Genomic DNA, 19139 nt, shown 5'->3' with positions numbered 1-19139 from the left:
TTCTTTATTAGTCTTGCTAGCAGTCTATCAATTTTGTTGATCTTTTAAAAAAACCAGCTCCTGGATTCATGGATTTTTTGAAGGGTTTTTTGTGTCTCTGTCTCCTTCAATTCTGCTCTGATCTTAGTTATTCCTTGCCTTCTGCTAGCTTTTGAATGTGTTTGCCCTTGCTTCTCTAATTCTTTTAATTGTGATGTTAGGGTGTCAATTTTACATCTTTCCTGCTTTCTCTTGTGGGCATTTAGTGTTATAAATTTCCCTCTACACACTGCTTTAAATGTGTCCCAGAGATTCTGGTATTTTGTATCTCTGTTCTCATTGGTTTCAAAGAACATCTTTATTTCTGCCTACATTTTGTTATGTTACCCAGTAGTCATTCAGGAGCAGGTTGTTCAGTTTCCGTGTAGTTGAACGGTTTTGAGTGAGTTTCTTAATCCTGAGTTCTAGTTTGATTGCACTGTGGTCTGAGAGACAGTTTGTTATAATTTGGTTCTTTTACATTTGCTGAGGAGTACTTTACTTCCAACTATGTGGTCAATTTTGGAATAAGTGCGATGTGGTGCTGAGAAGAATGTATATTCTGTTGATTTGGGGTGGAGAGTTCTGTAGATGTCTTATTAGGTCTGCTTGGTGCAGAGCTGAGTTCAATTCCTGGATATCCTTGTTAACTTTCTGTCTTGTGGATCTGTCTATTGTTGACAGTGGGATGTTAAAGTCTCCCATTATTATTGTGTGGGAGTCTAAGCCTCTTTGTAGCTCTCTAGGGACTTGCTTTATGAATCTGGGTATTCCTGTATTGGGTGCATATATATTTAGGATAGTTAGGTCTTCCTGTTGAATTGATCCCTTTACTATTATGTAATGGCCTTCTTTGTCTCTTCTGATCTTTGTTGGTTTAAAGTCTGTTTTATGCAGCCCCTGCTATTTTTTGTTTTCCATTTGCTTGGTAGATCTTTCTCCATCCCTTTATTTTGAGCCTATGTGTGTCTCTGCACTTGAGATGGGTCTACTGAATACAGCACACTGATGGGTCTTGACTCTTTATCCAGTTTTCCAGTCTGTGTCTTTTAATTGGAGCATTTAGCCCATTTACATTTAAGATTAATATTGTTTCATGTGAATTTGATCCTGTCATTACGATGTTAGCTGATTATTTTGCTCGTTAGTTGATACAGTTTCTTCCTAGCATCGTTGGTCTTTACAACATTGGCATGTTTTTGCAGTGACTGGTACCGGTTGTTCCTTTCCATGTTTAGCACTTCCTTCAGGAGTTCTTGTAAGACAGGCCTGGTGGTGACAGAATCTCTCAGCATTCACTTGTCTGTAAAGGATTTTATTTCTCCTTCACTTATGAAGCTTAGTTTGGCTGGACATGAAATTCTGAGTTGAAAATTCTTTTCTTTAAGAACGTTGAATATTGGCCGCCACTCTCTTCTGGCTTGTAGAGATTCTGCCAAGAGATCCACTGTTAGTCTGATGTGCTTCCCCTTGTGGATAACCCGACCTTTCTCTCTGGCTGCCCTTAACATTTTTTCCTTCATTTCAACTTTGGTGAATCTGACAATTATGTGTCTTGTAGTTGCTCTTCTTGAGGAGTATCTTTGTGTCATTCTCTGTATTTCCTGAATTTGAATGTTGGCCTGCATTGCTAGGTTGGGGAAGTTCTCCTGGATAATATCTTGAATAATTATTATACCTAATAATTAATGATATCAAGTATATTTTATGTACTTACTGGCCATTTGCATATCAGGATCATTCTCTTTTGATTATCTTTTCCCTGTGAGTTTAAATCATGTTTTCCTATTGCTTCATATATTGAATAATATTAGATTGCACCTGGGTATTGTGTATCCCTTGTTGTAGAAAATGTAGATTCAGTTATGCTCTCCCAAAGAGTTTTGATGTTTCAGTTTTATTAGGCAGTAACCTTGTCTGAACCCAAAATAAGCAACAAGTGAAGTTTCATTTTAGTTATTTTATCCTTAGATAGGCTGCTTCGAATCTTCCTCATATATATGGGATTCAGAGGTCAGCTAGATATTTGGGGAGCATTTATACACAAAATTTGGGGCTCTTCTCTCTACCTCTCTTATCTGATATTTTCCCCCATCACTTTACAGCTGTTATAGTTGCCCTGAATTCTAAACTTGAACCAATAAGACTGTAGGTTTCTAACTTTTTTTGAATGTGGCACCAGCTGAGGCTGTAAAACAATGGGAAACTCACTCTTCTTCCAAGTGTCGGCACCTCCTTTGCTAGCTCTCTACTTGCTTTTTGTCCATTCACTGAATTCTAGTAGTTGTTTTTTAAAATATTTTGTCCAGAATTTATAGTCATTATGTTAGGTAGGGTTGGTCTGATAGTAATTGTTTAGACATTACCAGAAACAGAGCCTCTCTGTTGATTTTTGTTAACTTGTTTCCTCAGTGGGATAGACATTTCCTCCCAACAGCTATTCTACTGGTAGTTGCCTTTAAATTTCTCGTAAATATTTATCAGAAATATTTTATTTTTCTTATTATAAATTATTTTAAAATATCTGTGATTTCCTTGGAATACAAGACAACTCTTTACTGTTGGTGGACGATATTACTCTTCATTCTTTGAATTCAAATATGTCAGTTTATCAAATTATTTCTGTGAGTTTCTATCTGTTTTCCTCCCATAGATTTAATTACTCTAGGAATAATGATTTTAGTGTACTTGGATGCCTTTTGGAAACATAGCAAACTTATTTCACACATAATTTTATAAACAATTATATTTGCTAGAAACCAAAGGAAGAGTTTTGGGTATTACATATAATTAATTATATGGAAAGTATAAATATTATATATGGCTATTTGTAAGTAAGTTTGGACTTTTTTAATATCCTTAGTGTAGTCTTCTAATAGCACAAGGAGTGAATGTATAAATTATCTTCTTTGGGGGCCACTGTGACTAAGGGGTTAAGAAGCATTCCTGTTTCCTTTCAAGTTCTGTTCTAGTGGGAACTACTCATTTCCTACCTTTAAGTGTCTTCATTGAAATTGAAAAAGTACCAGGGTGGATTTGTGGTTTGATCTTAAATAGAATATACAAATAACTGTCCATGCATTTAAAAAATTTATAAAATACATAATTTCTCATTTCCTTTCCACTTGCCTTTAGGGTTCCATTACCTTCAAATGATGATGAAGATGATGACAAAGAGAAAATGCAGTGTGACAACAATGTTAAATCAAAGACGTTACCTGATATTCCCTCTTCAGGATCAACAACACAACCTTTATCAACTCAGGATAATTTGGAAGTGTTATTTCTTAAAGAAAATAATCAAAATGTATATGGTTTAGATGATTCAGAACATATTTCTTCTATAGTTGATGTACCTCCCAGTGGTGAGATTGTTTTAAAAATTCATTTTGAATATTTGTATTAGTTACATTCATCAGATATTCTTCCTGAGGGCAATTATGTGTAACAGTTAATAAGTTAGCTCTCTTATGTTACAGATTTGCTAACTTCTGCCATTTAAAACTGCTGGTGATAGATTTAATTTTAAAGTAAATATGCTGACAAACATCAGATCCACAGTGGCCTAATACTGTTACTCTGGAAGAAATGTTTAGAAATAAATGGACCTAATGAGCTTTTATTGGTATCTTAGCTTATGATTTGAAAGATACCCTATATTTACTTAGTTTTACCCTCTTTTTTTATAGATATGAAAATTGGGGTCTAGATAGATATAGAGACTCTTTTAAGATCATCACCAATTAATTAGTGGTAAAGCAAAAACTTGAACCTGGGTAATGGTTGAGCAAGAAAAAAGATGGCATTTACATTTTATTTACATAGTATTCCTAAATGATAATCTGTGGTGTAGTCTGGTGCTTACAGATTTGCCATAGATTTTCAGACTGGGATATGGAACCATAACAATTTTGAATTTAGAGGTTAGAATTGTTTTTCCTTTCTGAATATGTGTGTGTGTGTGTGTGTGTATGTACACGTATATAATATATACACACACATATATACATATAATGTATACAGTATATGTATATACGTGTATATATTTACACACATACATATATTAATATATGTATATATAATTTATATAAATTTTAACTGCCTGTTGATAGTCTTTGACAGTAATCCTTTTCAGAGTTATCACGATTATTTGGGTTCATTTGCTGGCCTCCTTCCACTCTAGAAATGTATGCTAATGGCTCTACTCTTGGCTGTACTCCACTCTATTGTTGGGGCTGAGGCAGAATTCTCAGTATATATTTTCTATAGATACAAATGTAAAATGTGATTTAGGAGTACTCATCATTTCTAACTTATTTTCTTATAAGCATAGATTCTTAGTAATATTAGGATCTGAGCAGGACACATTGTCAGAAATTATATCTGTGAAACAGCTTGATTTTTAATCTAATTTACTTAAAGTAACTTATTACATATTTCATTACTTATTTCTGAGTTTTGTTTTCCTTTTCTTAATAGAAAGCCATTCCCACTCAGACCAATGTTCTAAGAGTTCTCTAACGAGTGAGATGAGAAACGCCCAATCTATTGGCCACAGATGGGAGAAACCATCTCCTAGTAATGTGACTGAAAGGAAGAAGCGTGGGTCATCTTGGGAATCAAATAATCTTTCTGCAGACACTCCCTGTGCAACAGTTTTAGATCAACAACACATTTCAAGTCCAGAATTAAATTGCAATGATGAGATAAATGGTCATACTAATGAAACAAATACTGAAATGCAAAGAAATAAACAGGATCTTCCTGGCTTATCTTCTGAGTCTGCCAGAGAACCTAATGCAGAGTGCATGAATCAAGCTGAGGATAATGATGACTTTCAGTTGCAGAAAACTGTGTATGATGCTGACATGGATTTAACTGCTAGTGAAGTCAGCAAAATTGTCACAGTTTCAACAGGCATTAAAAAGAAAAGTAATAAAAAAACAAATGAACATGGAATGAAAACTTTCAGAAAAGTGAAAGATTCAAGCTCTGAAAAAAAGAGAGAAAGATCAAAGAGACAGTTTAAAAATAGTTTAGATGTGGATATCGGGGAAAAGATTGAAAACAGGCCAGAAAGATCTGATGTCCTGGATGGCAAAAGGGATGCTGAAGATCCTGGTTTTATTTTCAATAATGAACAGCTGGCTCAGGTGAATGAACTGAAGAAAATGACCCTTCAAACTGGCTTTGAACAAGGTGACAGAGAAAACATACAGTGTAATAAAAAGAAGAAAAGAATAACAAATGAGCAAGAGGAAACATACTCTTTATCCCAAAGTTCAGATAAATTTCACCAGGAGAGTAAACTTGATAAGGGTCAGAATTCCCTAACTTGTAATAAAAGGAAAGCTTCTAGACAGACATTTGTGATTCACAAATTAGAAAAAGATAACTTACTCCCAAACCAAAAGGATAAAGTAACCATTTATGAAAACCTAGATGTCACAAATGAATTTCAAACAGTCAGTCTTTCCAGCAAAGATAATGGAAATTTGTGTGATTATGGGACCCACAATATATTGGATTCGAAAACGTATGTCACTGATATTCAACCTTCTGAGCAAAATGAATTAAACATTAATAAGCTTAGAAAGAAAGTAAACCGGAAGACAGAAATAATTTCTGGAATGAACCACATGTATGAGGATAATGATAAAGATGTGGTGCATGGCCTAAAAAAAGATCATTTTTTTTTCGAAACCCAAGAGGATAAAGAACCTGTCGCTGAAAACATAGAAGTTTCCAAAGAGCTTCAAATCCCAGCTCTTTCTACTGGAGATAATGAAAATCGATGTGACTATAGGACCCAGAATGTGTTGGGTTTGCAAAAGCAGATCACCAATATGTACCCCGTTCAGCAAAATGAATCAAAAGTTAATAAGAAACTTCGGCAGAAAGTAAATCGGAAGACAGAAATAATTTCTGAAGTGAATCATTTAGATAATGACAAAAGTATAGAATACACAGTTAAAAGTCATTCACTCTTTTTAACTCAAAAAGATAAGGAAATCATCCCTGGAAACTTAGAAGACCCAAGTGAGTTTGAAACACCTACTGTTTCTACCGAAGATAGTGGAAACCTGTATGATTCTGAGATTCAAAATGTTTTGGGGGTGAAACATGTCCATGATAGGCAACCTGCTTGTCAAAATGATTCAAAAATAGGTAAGAAGCTTCGACTAAATGTATCTCAAAAGTCGGAAATAATTCCTGAAACCAATCAAATATATGAGAATTATGACAAAGGTGTACATGACCTGGAAAAAGATAACTTCTTTTCTCTAACCCCAAAGGATAAAGAAACAATTTCTGAAAGTCTACAAGTCACAAATGAATTTCAAACAGTTGATCTTCCCATCAAAGATAATGGAAATTTATGTGATTATGACACCCAGAGTATACTGGATTTGAAAAAGTATGTTACTGATAGGAAATCTGCTGAGCAAAATGAATCAAAAATAAATAAGAAGCTCAGGAATAAAGTGAATTGGAACACAGAAATAATTTCTGAAATGAACCAGATATATGAGGATAATGATAAAGATGTACATGTCCAAGAAAGCTGTACAAAAGATCTTGATTTTAAAGTAAATAAATCTAAACAAAAACCCGAATGCCAAGACATTATCAATGAACACTATATGGAAATCAACAGTAATGAAAAGGAAAGTTGTGATCAAATTTCAGATTCCTACAAAGTAGTTAAAAAGTGTAGGAAAGAATCATCATGCAAGGCAAAGAACATTTTGACAAAAGGTAAGAACAAACTTGCTTCACAGTTAACAGAATCTTCACAGACATCTGTCTCCTTAGAATCTGATTTAAAACATATTACTAGTGAAGCAGATTCTGATCCAGGAAACCCGGTTGAACTATGTAAGACTCAGAAGCAAAGCACTACCACTTTGAATAAAAAAGGAGATACCCCTTTTGTGGAAGAAATAAAAGAAGGAGAATGTCAGGTTAAAAAGGTAAATAAAGTGACATCTAAGTCAAAGAAAAGGAAGACCTCCATAGATCCTTCTCCAGAGAGCCATGAAGTAATGGAAAGAATACTTGACAGCATTCAGGGAAAGTCTACTGCATGTGAACAAGCTGATAAGGAAAACAATTTGGAGAATGAGAAAATGGTCAAAAATAAGCCAGACTTTTACGCAAAGGCATTTAAATCTTTGCCTGAGATATATTCACCCAACATACAAGATTCTTCCTTTCACAGTGTTCGTGAAGGTTTAGTACCTTTGAGCATTTCTTCTAGTAAAAATGTGATAATAAAAGAAAATTTTGTCTTGGAGTGCTCACCAGCCTTTCAAGTAAGTGATGATGAGCATGAGAAAATGAACGAGATGAAATTTAAAGTCAACCGGAGAACCCAAAAGTCAGGAATAGGTAGGTTAATAATCATTATGAAATGATAAAGCTTTAGAATTGTTTTGGTTTTGGTTTTGGTTTTTTACTTAGCCAATGAAGTATTTTCTAAGTGGTATTTTATGGAATTTAAAACAATATATAACTGAGTACATGATCCATAGCAATAGCATGAAGGAATAAAGAAAGTTTCATACTTCGGGAAATAACAGTGAGAGTATCTTGGACATTTACAACTACAAACGGATTTGGCCTTTACCACAAACTTGCCTAATAAAGACCTTAGGCAAATTAATTTCCTTTTTCATACATTTGAAGAAAATTGAATGTTTTAAATGTATATAATAATGAATTGTACTGGTTTTTATTTTACTGAAGACAGTTGCACTTTTCTTGAGGGTGAGAGACTTTCCCCATTCAACAACATATATTTAATGTGATCGAACCCTTCTAAATATTTTAGAGGACTGAAAAATAAACAGTACCAACCCCCTTTCCTCAGATTCCATGCATGTAACAAACATCATGGTGAAATGGAATGATTCTTTAAGCACATGTATTATGCTAAGGGATATAATGGGGCGTAATTTTGACTAGAGGAATCTTCAAAAGCATCCTTAAATAGGTAGCATTTTAGGCCCTAAAAGATAAGTAAGATTTTACCTGTAGTATTTACTTTTATTTTTTCCCAGTTATTAAAATAGTACTCATTGCAGAAAATCAAAAGTAGAAAGTCAGAAAAGGGAGGGGAAAATAATCACCTGGGAGAACTTTAGTCCATTTACCATGTGCATGCAGACCCAAATCTGGAATTTTAAATATATATTTAAAGTCATACTATATTTATCTCATTACTTACCTCATTTTTTTCTTAACAGTGAATCCTAAAGTTCTTTTGCCATTAGAAATTTTGTAATATTAAACATTCCTATACCAATTTAAAATTTTTACTGGGAGCCTATTATTTCAATATATGTGTGTAGATCCCTAAGGTTCTGGTGGGTAAGTCAATTGCAGGTAAAAGCACACCGAAGCAAAAGAATTACGAAGGTCTAGAGTTGCAGGATTTGTTAGAGGACTGGTGAGACATTTTTTATCTGCTCCTCATGGTGCCTTTCACAGAGTGAGTGATCAGTGGTGTATATGTTGAATGAATGTTCTGTAATTTGTGTGCTTCCATGAAAAGAGTTGGACTAGGATGAACTTTTGGGACCCATATGTGATTTCAGAATAAAATGTTGCCGGCTACTCTGATAGTTTGTTTCAAATGTTAGTCTCTTTCCTCTCAAAATTGAATCAAGATTTAAAATTTGCTGCAGGGATTTGCAAACCACTATATAGCTCATATCTATTTGTATCTCTATATACTTTTAAAAATATTTGTGAAAAATCATATTCTTTTCAGGCGATAGACCATTACAGGACTTGACAAATACCAGTTTTGTTTCAAATAACACTGCTGAATCTGAAAATAAGTCAGAAGATCTATCTTCAGAACGGACAAGCAGAAGAAGAAGGTGTACTCCTTTCCATTTTAAAGAGCCAAGCCTCAGAGAGTAGGTATTTCAAGTGATTTTAGTATGCCATTATAAAATATATCCTTAAAAAAATTTCTGCCTGAATTAGTATTTGAGCACTTCTGATAATTCAATAAAACGTATATTATTGATATGTAACAACCACAGTATGATTTGGGTAAGATTTGAAGAAATATGTCCTTTGAACAGGCTATTTTTGGGGGGTTGGAGGGTTGTCTGGATTTAAATTGATTTACTTTTGGGTAGTTCCCAGTTCTACTACTGTCATATTTTAAATTGTAACCTGATAATTATAATTTTTAAAATTCGTGGCCTGTGATTTGCAAGCTATTTTTGTTACCCCATTTGTTTATTTCCTACCTTGTTCCCTAGAAGTCAAAGTGGTTTATGTGTCCTTTATTCTCAAAAGAATAACAGTCCTTTCTCTTTATTTTTGTAAATTTCAAACATACCCCAACAAAGAGAATAGTGCCCTCCTGCAATTTATCCATTCCTCAGGTTCAACAGTTATCAACACTTTGTCATATTTGCTTCATCTGTCCTTTTTGTTGTATTTTAGAGTCTCAAATATTGAGTCATTTAATTCTGAAAACACTTCTATATATCTCTCTCTAAAAAGTAAGAACTTAAATTTCTTAGCAAAACTAGACAACAATGATCACATCTAACAAAAAAGAATGATTTTCATGGGTATTTTAAAACAATAACCAACAGATGGCAGTAATATAAGGGAGGGTAAAAGAAAATTAAAAGTGAAATTAAGGACCAAGGGACCTTTTTTCTTTTCTTTTCTTTCTTTTCTTTCTTTTTTCTTTCTTTTTTTTTTTTTTTTCTTTTTTTATTTTTTTTTTTTTTTTCTTTTTTTAACAGCTATTGAGAGATACAGTTCACACAATTTAAACTGTACAATTTAGGCCAGACATAGTGGCTCACACCTGTAATCCCAGCACTGTGGGAGGCTAAGGCAGGTGGATCACTTGAGGCCAGGAGTTCAAGACCAGTCTAGCCCCCATCTCTACTAAAAACGCAAAAAGTAGCCAGGCATGGTGCATGCCTATAGTCCCAGCTGCTTGGGAGGCTGAGGCAGGAGAATCACCTTGAACCCAGAGGCGGATGTTGCAGTGAACTGAGATTATACCACAGCACTCCAACCTGGGTGACAGAGTGAGACTCTGTCTCAAAAAAGAAAAAAAAAAGTGTGCAATATTCTGGTTTTTAGTATAATCATAGATATGTGCAACCATTACCAGAGTCGATTTGACAACATTTCTTTACTTAAAAAGAAACCCTGTACCCTTTAATTATCTCTTTCCTATCCCCCAATTCTAGGCAACCACTAATCAACTTCTTGTCTCTCTAGATTTCCTTGTTCTAGACATTTCAAATGAATGGAATAATGGAATATGTGGTATTTGCAACTGGCTTCTTTCACCCAGCATGTTTTAAAGTTTCTTTCATATTGTAGCATGTATCAGTATTTCATTCATTTTTATGACTGAATAATATTCCATTGTGTAGATACCACATTTTGTTCATCCATTTGTGCTTTCATGGACAATTGGGTTGTTTTCATCTTTTGGCTATTATGAATATGCTACTATGAACATTCATTTGCAAGGTTTTGTGTGTAAAGTTTTTTTTTTTTTTCTTGGATATATCCCTAGAAGTGGAATTGCTGAGTCTGTGTAATTGTTTGAGGAACTGCCAAGCTGTTTCCAAAACTGCTGTACCATTTTACATGCTTACCAACTATGATGATTTTAAAAAATTTCTCCTTATCCTTACCAACACTTGTTTTTCTATGACTTTGGTTCTAGCCGTCCTAGTGGGTTTGAAGTGATATTGCATGGTGGTTTTGATTTGCAATCCCCTGATAACTAATGATGTTGAGTGTCTTTTCATGTGCTTACTGGCCATCTGTATATCTTCCTGGAGAAATGCCTGTTGAGATCCTTTGTCCATTTTTCAGTTGGGTCATTTGCCTTTTAATGAGTTATAAGTTCAACTTTTTATTTTGAACTAACTTTAGACTAATGGTAAAGTTGTAAAAATAATACAAAAGTTTCCCATATGGTCCTCTCCCAGCATTCCTTAATTTTAATGTCTTATGTGCCCAGTAAAATTATCAAAACTAAAGAATTAGCATTGGTACAATACCATTAACTAACTATAGACTTTCACTAACATCACTTTCTGTTTCAGAATTCTATCTGGAGTCCCACATTGCATTTAGTTGTTGTTTTTCCTAAGCATCCTCTAACCTATGACAGTTTCTCAGTCTTTTCTTTTTTTCTGCCTTGGACACCTTTGAAGACTACTGGTCAGTTTATTTTGTAGAATATCTCTCGGTTTGGGTTTGTCTGATGTTTTCTCATGATTGCAATGCAGTTGTGCTTTTTTGGCAAATATTTCACAGAAATTACATGTCCTTCTTGCCTCATTTCAAGGCTTCATGATATCAGCATGTTTCATTACTGTCATGTTAGCCTTGATTCCTTGGTTAAGGTGGTATCTGCTGGGGTTTTTACTGTGAAGTCACAATCTTTTCCTCTGTTATTAATGAACATGGAAGGGAGATACTTTGAGTCTATATATTCCATTTCTCAAACTTTCACCTACTAAATTTAGCGTCCATTGGTGGATCTTGCCTGCAACAGTTACTACTATGGGTACTATTAGTAATGATTTTTGATTTCTCCCTTTTCTTCTACATTAATTGGAATCCATCTGTAAGGAAGAGTTGTCTTTTCTCCCTCTATTTATATATCTCTTTTGTTCTATAGATGAAAGTCCAATACCATCAATATTTATCTGGTTGCTCAAGTTATTCCAACTTTGACCACTAAGAGTTCCTTCAGGTTGGCTTCCATGTCCTTTTGACATGACTTCGTACTATTTGGAGCACTTTCTTACTTTCTAACACATGGGATGTTCCAGGCTCATCCTAGTGAGAAGTGCCAGAATCAGGCACTTCTTTGAGAATCCTGGTTCCCTTAATTAGAGAATTTTGCTTAGAAACCAAGATCTGAGCACTAAGTATGCTCATTGCTTCTATTGTGTTGCATTAGTTATCTATTACTCCATAACAATATTCCCATAAACCTATGGCTTAAAGTAGCAATCTGGACACAGCTTAATTGGGTGCTCTGCTTAGGGTCTGACAAAGCTGCACTAAAGGTGTCATACAGGCTGGTTCTCATCTGGAGGCTGTACTGGGGAAGAATCTGCTTTCAACTCACACAGGTTGTTGGCAGAATTTGTTTCCTTGTGGTTCTGGACAGAGGGCCTCATCTTCTTGGTGTTGACTAGAGGCTGTCCTTAGCTTCTTGCCACACGGCCTCCTTTCCAGCATGGCCACTTACTTCAAAGCCAGCTATGGAGAATCTCTAGAGCAAGTCCTCTAGCAAGATAGAGTCTTATGTAACAAAATGTCATCTCAGAAGTGAGACGTCTCATCACCTTTGCCAGTGGTCTCCTTGTTTATTGTAGAGGATCTTTAGTATGTTTTAATGTCTGGTAGGGCTAATATCCTCTCATGGTTTTTCTTTTTCATTGTTTCCCTCACTGTTCTTGAATGTTTGTTGTTCCAAATGAACCTTAGGATGGTATTGACTTGTCTGGCTCGGAGTTTCATAATCTTAGCACTGTTGACATTTGGGGCTAGATATTTCTCTTTTATGGGATGCTCTCCTGTGTATTATAGGATGTTTAGTGGTATCCCTGACCTCCATCCACTAGGTGTCAGTAGCACCCTCACATTTATAACAACCAAAATTATGTCTCCAGATGTTGCAAAATTTCAATTGGGAGGTAAAATCATCCTGAGTTGAAAACCACTAGTCTACAAGTATTTAGTTTTCTTGCTATTATATATGGACATGTAACTGATGCCCAATGTTGTTCATATATATGAAAGCCGTTGAATTCTGTGTCATTTTATATCTTGCTACTTACTGAACTCTGCTATTCTCTTATCTCACTGATTGTCTTGAGTTCTGCAGGTATAGTATGATATCATCTGAAAATAGAGATAGTTTTACCTCATTACCCCTTTGTATGCCTCTTATTGTTTTTCTATTAGCATTGGCTAATAACTCAGGTACAATGTTAAAATAGTAGCAGGAATAGTAGGCATGCTTGCCTTGTTCCTGATTTTAGTAGAAATACTTCTGTTGAAGTATTTTTGTCTCTCCATTAAACAAGATACTTGCTTTAAGATTAAGATATGTAGATAATTTACTAAGAAAATGCCCCTTGATGCCTATTGAGTGTTTTTATCATGAATGATTGTTGAATTTTGTCAAAGGCTTGTTCAGCATTTATGAAAATAATCATACACTTTATTTTCTTACATGCATTAACATGGCATCTGTTGATGAGTTTTCTAGTACCAAACTCACCTTGCTTTCCTGGAATAAATCTCACTTTGTCATGGAGTATGTTTTTCATAATGTGATGTTGAATTGAGTTTGCCAAAATATTGTTTAGAATTTTTATATCAACATTCATAATTGATGTGAGTCTATAGTTATCCATCTTTGAATTGTCTTTATCTGGCCTAGGTATCATATTAAGGGAATCAAGAAAGTCACCGTCTTGGTTCCTTTAATGAAATAATTTCTATTTCACTATAATTTAGAGTACATTATAATTTATGTTTATAATTATTTGTATGTTATATACTTATATAATTTTAGAACATTGAGACTCTGGTTTTTGGAAGTTTGTTAGCATTCCCCTCTGAAACCATCTGGACCTAGTATTGTTTTGTGTGGGATAGCTCCTTAATAATGTTGACTGTTTTTTGTGTGTGTGCAAATTAGTCTGTTTAAGCTTTTTTGCTCTAATGGGGTCAATTTTTGTTATTTGTATTTTTTTTTCGTTATTTGTATTATATTTCCATAGGAAATTATCCATTTCATCTAAGTTTTCACATTTATTTGCATAAAAGTCTGCAAATTATCTTTTATGAATTAGACATGTAAATTAATTTTAAATCTTTTTTCCCATACTTATTTTACCTATATCATTTATCATTTTTTGTGTGTGTTCTTTTTCTCTTTTTCTTGATCAAATTAGGTAGTAGTTTATTTATTAACTTTTCCAAAAAATCAGGACTTTGATTTACTAATTGGATCTATTTTTCTGTTCTCTAACTCACTGATTTCTGCTTCATATTTATTATCTCCTTCTTTGTGTTTTCTTTGATTTACTTTATTGTTGTTGTTTTCTTATTTCAATTTATCATTTTTATTCTTTCATTTATATAGATAACAGTGTTTTATGACCAGGCACAGTGGCTCACACCTGTAATCCCAACACTTAATAGCCAGGCATGTTGGCATGTGCTTGTAGTCAGTCCCAGCTGCTACTAGAGAGGCTGAGGTGGGAGGATAGTTTGGGCCTGGTAGGTTGAGGCTGCAGTGAGCCATGATTGTGCCACTGCACAGAGAAAGATCCTGACTCAAAAAATTAAAAATAAAATAAATAAATAGAGCACAAAAAACAAATTTTAAAATAAGTATCTTTTGCAATCAATTTTCTTTGATCAGTGCTTTCAGTGTATCTTGATTCTGATACATAATGTTTCCAATGTGGTTTAAGTTTCTTCTTTTCTTCAGGAGTTATTAGGAGGTTTTAAAAATTCCAGGTAGATGAACCTTTCTGGTTTTTTGTTTTTATTTGTAAACCTAGTTTTATTGCATTTTGGTCAGAAATTATTTATCGTAGTATTTCTGCTTTATGGAAATTGCCAGTATTTTCTTTGTGACTTACTATAGGATCAGCATTTATAACTGTGCTATGAGTGCTTGAGAAAAATGTGTATTCTCTATAATCAGGATCTAAAGTTTGATATATATCCATAAGACTTACTGTATTTATTATGCTGCTTAGATCTTCTCTTTACTTATTTTTTGTAAATAAGTGATCTGTTTTGTACTAAGGTTATACTAAGAGTCGTATATTAAAATGTATTGTGTCCTGTGTTTCCATGTATCTCCTGTAGTTTTGCTTCAGAAAGGTGGTTCCTCTGCTTTTGCTATGTAAATATCATAATTATTACCTATTCATTTTGGATTGTGGCCTTTTTTATATTAAAAATGTCCTCATTTCTCATGTTCAGTGCTCTGGACTAAAGACTTAAAGTCTTTAAGAGATAAACTTTAAAAACATATTTATGTGACCTTCCTGATAACTCCTACCACTCCCACCTTCAGTACCTATGATGATCATTCCATAATAGCAAGCAGCTTTAATTAGGATCTACTTTCATGGGAGCTACTAGAAGCTGTGATATACCTAGTGCATACCATTTCCAATCCAAAAAGAAGGTAGAAAAAAAGTGGCAACTGGGTGGTCATCACTCAGAATTTATACTGAATGTTGTGACTTTTGCTTTTAAAATTTTACCAGCTAAGCTGTATAGCAAATCATCTGCATGCACTGTACATCTAAACTAAAATAGAACATTATTTCCTTACAGCATTTTGCTGTGTTTTATTTAGAATAGGTACTTTTCACAGGATTAATTAAACTATCTAATTACGCAAGGCAGTGGTATCACACTGGCTCTGGAGAGGAGTACAAAGGCGTGAAAGACACCTTTCCACCTAATCTTGTATACCTTTTTAATTTGGGACCATGTCTATGTATTTCATCTAAAAACCACACTTACACACATGCATGTAAAATATAAATAAACTCTATATCTTGAAACATGATGTATTAGGTGCATGAATCCACCCTCTTACTGAAAAAATAAAATTATTGGGTAAAATACTAAAAAATGTACCTTGAACGCATTTCTTAGCTAATGACTATTAGCTAACCAATGTTTCTTTTAGTAGGAAACTAAGAAAAGCTCAGATCAAAGATCAAATGAGAGCAGGAACTCAGAGGGGAACTGACCTTATCCTGAAGATATTTGTCTAACTAGGTGAACCTTAACATTTCATTCACAGCCTTATGGGGCTAGGGACAGAAGACAAATCCTAGGGTTTATCCAAAATAAAGAGTCTATTAGATCTTCTTCCACAAAGTTGATCTACTTTCTCAGTAGAAGAGCAAACTAAAAATAAGCTCCCCACTAGCTTGCTCAGCCCCAGGGAATAACTTGGGTGCTGATTAAGGAGGAAAAAAATCTTTCCTTAGAATTCATAACCAAAATACAGCCTTTATTACAGATTATAGCTGGAATTCACGATATTTCGAAGGCACAAAAAAATTGAAGCTGAGGATTGAGTATAATTAGTGCATGAACTGTAGTGCCCTGTTGTCTATTAGAAGCAAATATTTTGTAGGGAGTTGTCCATCTCACACCTCAACATGTTTTTTGCACAGCCAAAGTTCCAAGGAAAATGAAGGGCTAGCTCATAGTTAAGAAAAACACTACATACACAGGGGAACAAGGTATCAGCAGAAACAGCAAATCAGACACAGAATATAAAATGCTTAATGTTTAAATAAAGGAGAGGCTTGAAAATGAATGAAGATGTTGAGTGGAAAAAGTAAGTCACAGAAAAACACCTACAGTACGATTCCATTGATGTAAAGATACCTATTAAACATAGATAAAACCAAACATTATACTTTTTAGGAGAGCAATACACAAGTGCTTAAAACAAAAACCGTAAAGAAGGAGTGATAATACAATTCAGGATAGTGGTCCCTTTTTCGGGGAGGAGAGGGATGTGATCAGAAAGGGGCACACTGGAGGTGTGGTAATATTTTGTTTCTTAACTTGGGTGTAGGAATATGAGCACTTACTTTGTTTTTAAATTGTATATTTTCACATGTTCTTGAACATATGCTAAATTTCTAATAAAAGGAACTATGTAATAAACGTAATATATAAAATCTATGTTGATTAATTTTCTTAAATATTTGAAATGAATTATTTGAAATACTCTTGATAGTGAGAACTATAAGATTTCAGAAAAAATAGAGTATTTCAAATATTTAACAAAGCTTATGGTTTAAGGAAACTTCTTTTCTACTGATATGATGAAACAATTTTCTTCTCCATGCGTCACAGCAAAAGCATTAATTTTGGGTTGTTATTAATCTTCCTTTTTTTCTACTTTGCAGCAAGATGAGAAGATGAAGTGAATGTATGGATTCTGGTTTTTCTGAATTTTCAAAGCATAAGGAATCAAAACAGAAATATAACTAGTATCAAGAAGATGAAGTGCTTGATGAAAAGTTTTTTTGTTGTTGTTGTTTTTGGACTTTGACAGAGTGTTGATTTGTCCATTCTTAATATTTATTAATAGGTATATGTGCATAAAATAGCTATTTTGTAACATTAAGCTTTTTAAGTCATTTTGGTCATCATATAACATCTTCCTGTTTATTTAAGCTTCTTTTTACCTAGTAGCCTTTAACCAAACAATAGCTATTAACGTTTTAACCAAATAAAATGTGTTAAATACCTTTGCATTGGTTATCTTGTATACTAGTCTGTCTTGTTTTGCTGTGTGTTTTTAATCCATTCAATATATGTGGACATCTAAAAGGGTTTAAAAGCCACCTCCTGCTCTGGCCCGTTTTCTCTCCCTTCATTCTTGTATTTTGAGAAATACATGTTGAATGTCAGCTTCTGTATTACTTCTATTATATGTAATCTGATGACTTAGCGGAGGAGATTAACCTTTCAGGCTCTTTTGAATTTGGTTTTTATATCTTTGTTTTAAAGGTCACTTACTCTTCCAGTAATAAGTAGTAAAAAATCTTATTCATATCTGAGATCAATACACAGTTTATTGAATTCAAATAACTACTCAAACTCTATTCCACCTAGATGGAAAACTTTTTTAGACAGTATCTGACCACTAAAGGGTGGGCCCAGAAATCTGCATCTTAATCAGATGCTTCCAGTAAGTCTGTCCTCAGATTGTCCTAGTACCACACTTTGAGAGACTGCAGTAGGGGTACAGAGTGCTGTAGGGGTTTAGTCAATAGCTCTAGTGAAGGATGGATAATTTTATTCAAAGAATCCCAGTTGATGAATGAAGAAGAAAGACTAGAATTAGAAAAATTGCAACCCCCTATTAAAACTAATGGATGTAAAACAATTAGGTGAAATGTTGATGAAGAAATTCATTACAAAGGAATAGCCCTCTGAACCTACTGATCAATGTTAGCATCATTATGAATGAAACAACCAGACACCATATGCTTCCTGCTGTGCTGCAATATTAAGTATATGGTACCACCTATGAAGTGTTCTTGCCCTCTCCCCACAAAAAAATTGAACCTGAATTTAATCAAAGCTTTAGATCTAATATTTAGTGCACAGGAAATAAGTAGAGTAGAAAACCCAGGGAGAGCCACATTCAAAAAATGTTTCATTTAAATAGGACAACTGACCTGGTTTCTTTTTCAATATGTTAACAGTGTTAAAAAGTCTGTTTTCTATCAAAAGAGACTGATGAGACCACATGCAAATACATTGCACAGCTCTTGTTTGAGTCAAAGAAGTCAAGTGTAAAAGACATTCTTTAGACACTGAGAAATGGCATTGCAACTGACTAAAAGAATGCGTATGTGTGTTTTTGAAGTATTTAGGGCTAAAATATGTCCAGGATTGGCTTTTAAATACTACAAAAAATGGAGTATGGCAAAATGTTGACCATTGTTAAAGCTCAATGAAGGGCAGGTAGATGCCTGTTGCACTCTTCACTTCTATGTACAAAGTTTAGAAAATTTCACAACAAAATTTCTGTGTTTACATAAATGAAGTAACATGGGAAAATGTTCTAAGGTATGGCAAGTGAAAGCCTGGAAAATAACTAGTTTAATCCCACTTAAGTTTTTAAAGGTGTACATGTTTCAAAAAGTAAGGATAGACTAAAGTGAACGGTGGTAAGTTCTAAGTTGTGGACTTAACAGGTAATCTTTATTTTATGCTTTGCTGTATTTTCCAAGTTTTTTTGTTTTGTTTTAAAGTTTTCAAAGATGTTTTACATCTCTGTTCTTATTTACCAGATAAACTTGGTGGTTAGTTACTGGATAAACTGTAAACAGTGATAAAATTTTTAAATTTATATCAAGGTAGCTCTTCGTTTTAAAACCAGTAATTATTAGGTTGGAGCAAAATTAATTGCAGATCTTGCCATTGGAAGTTATGGTAAAAACCGCAATTACTTTTGCACCAACCTTATATTTCTAGAAGATCAAGTTGTAAACCTTTTTGTTTTCCCTAAGATCCGC

The 19139-nt window shown here is 34.0% G+C and overlaps 1 protein-coding gene across 1 annotated transcript in view; it reads left to right on the top strand.

The window, feature by feature from the left end:
- Window positions 1-17371, top strand: part of SGO2 (shugoshin 2) — a 41786-nt gene extending 24415 nt beyond the window's left edge. The window contains exons 4-7 of the mRNA XM_017876265.1: window positions 3154-3383; window positions 4498-7410; window positions 8795-8945; window positions 17016-17371. Coding sequence (XP_017731754.1) covers window positions 3154-3383; window positions 4498-7410; window positions 8795-8945; window positions 17016-17031 — 3310 coding nt within the window. The 3' untranslated portion in view covers window positions 17032-17371. The remainder of the gene's footprint in view (window positions 1-3153; window positions 3384-4497; window positions 7411-8794; window positions 8946-17015) is intronic.
- Window positions 17372-19139: the final 1768 nt, after the last annotated feature.

This window comes from Rhinopithecus bieti, unplaced genomic scaffold, assembly GCF_001698545.2.
Source record: "Rhinopithecus bieti isolate Rb0 unplaced genomic scaffold, ASM169854v2 scaffold_980, whole genome shotgun sequence".
Taxonomy (NCBI): domain Eukaryota; kingdom Metazoa; phylum Chordata; class Mammalia; order Primates; family Cercopithecidae; genus Rhinopithecus; species Rhinopithecus bieti.
Note: the sequence above shows the minus strand (reverse complement) of the source record. Positions and strands in the feature narration are given on the sequence as shown.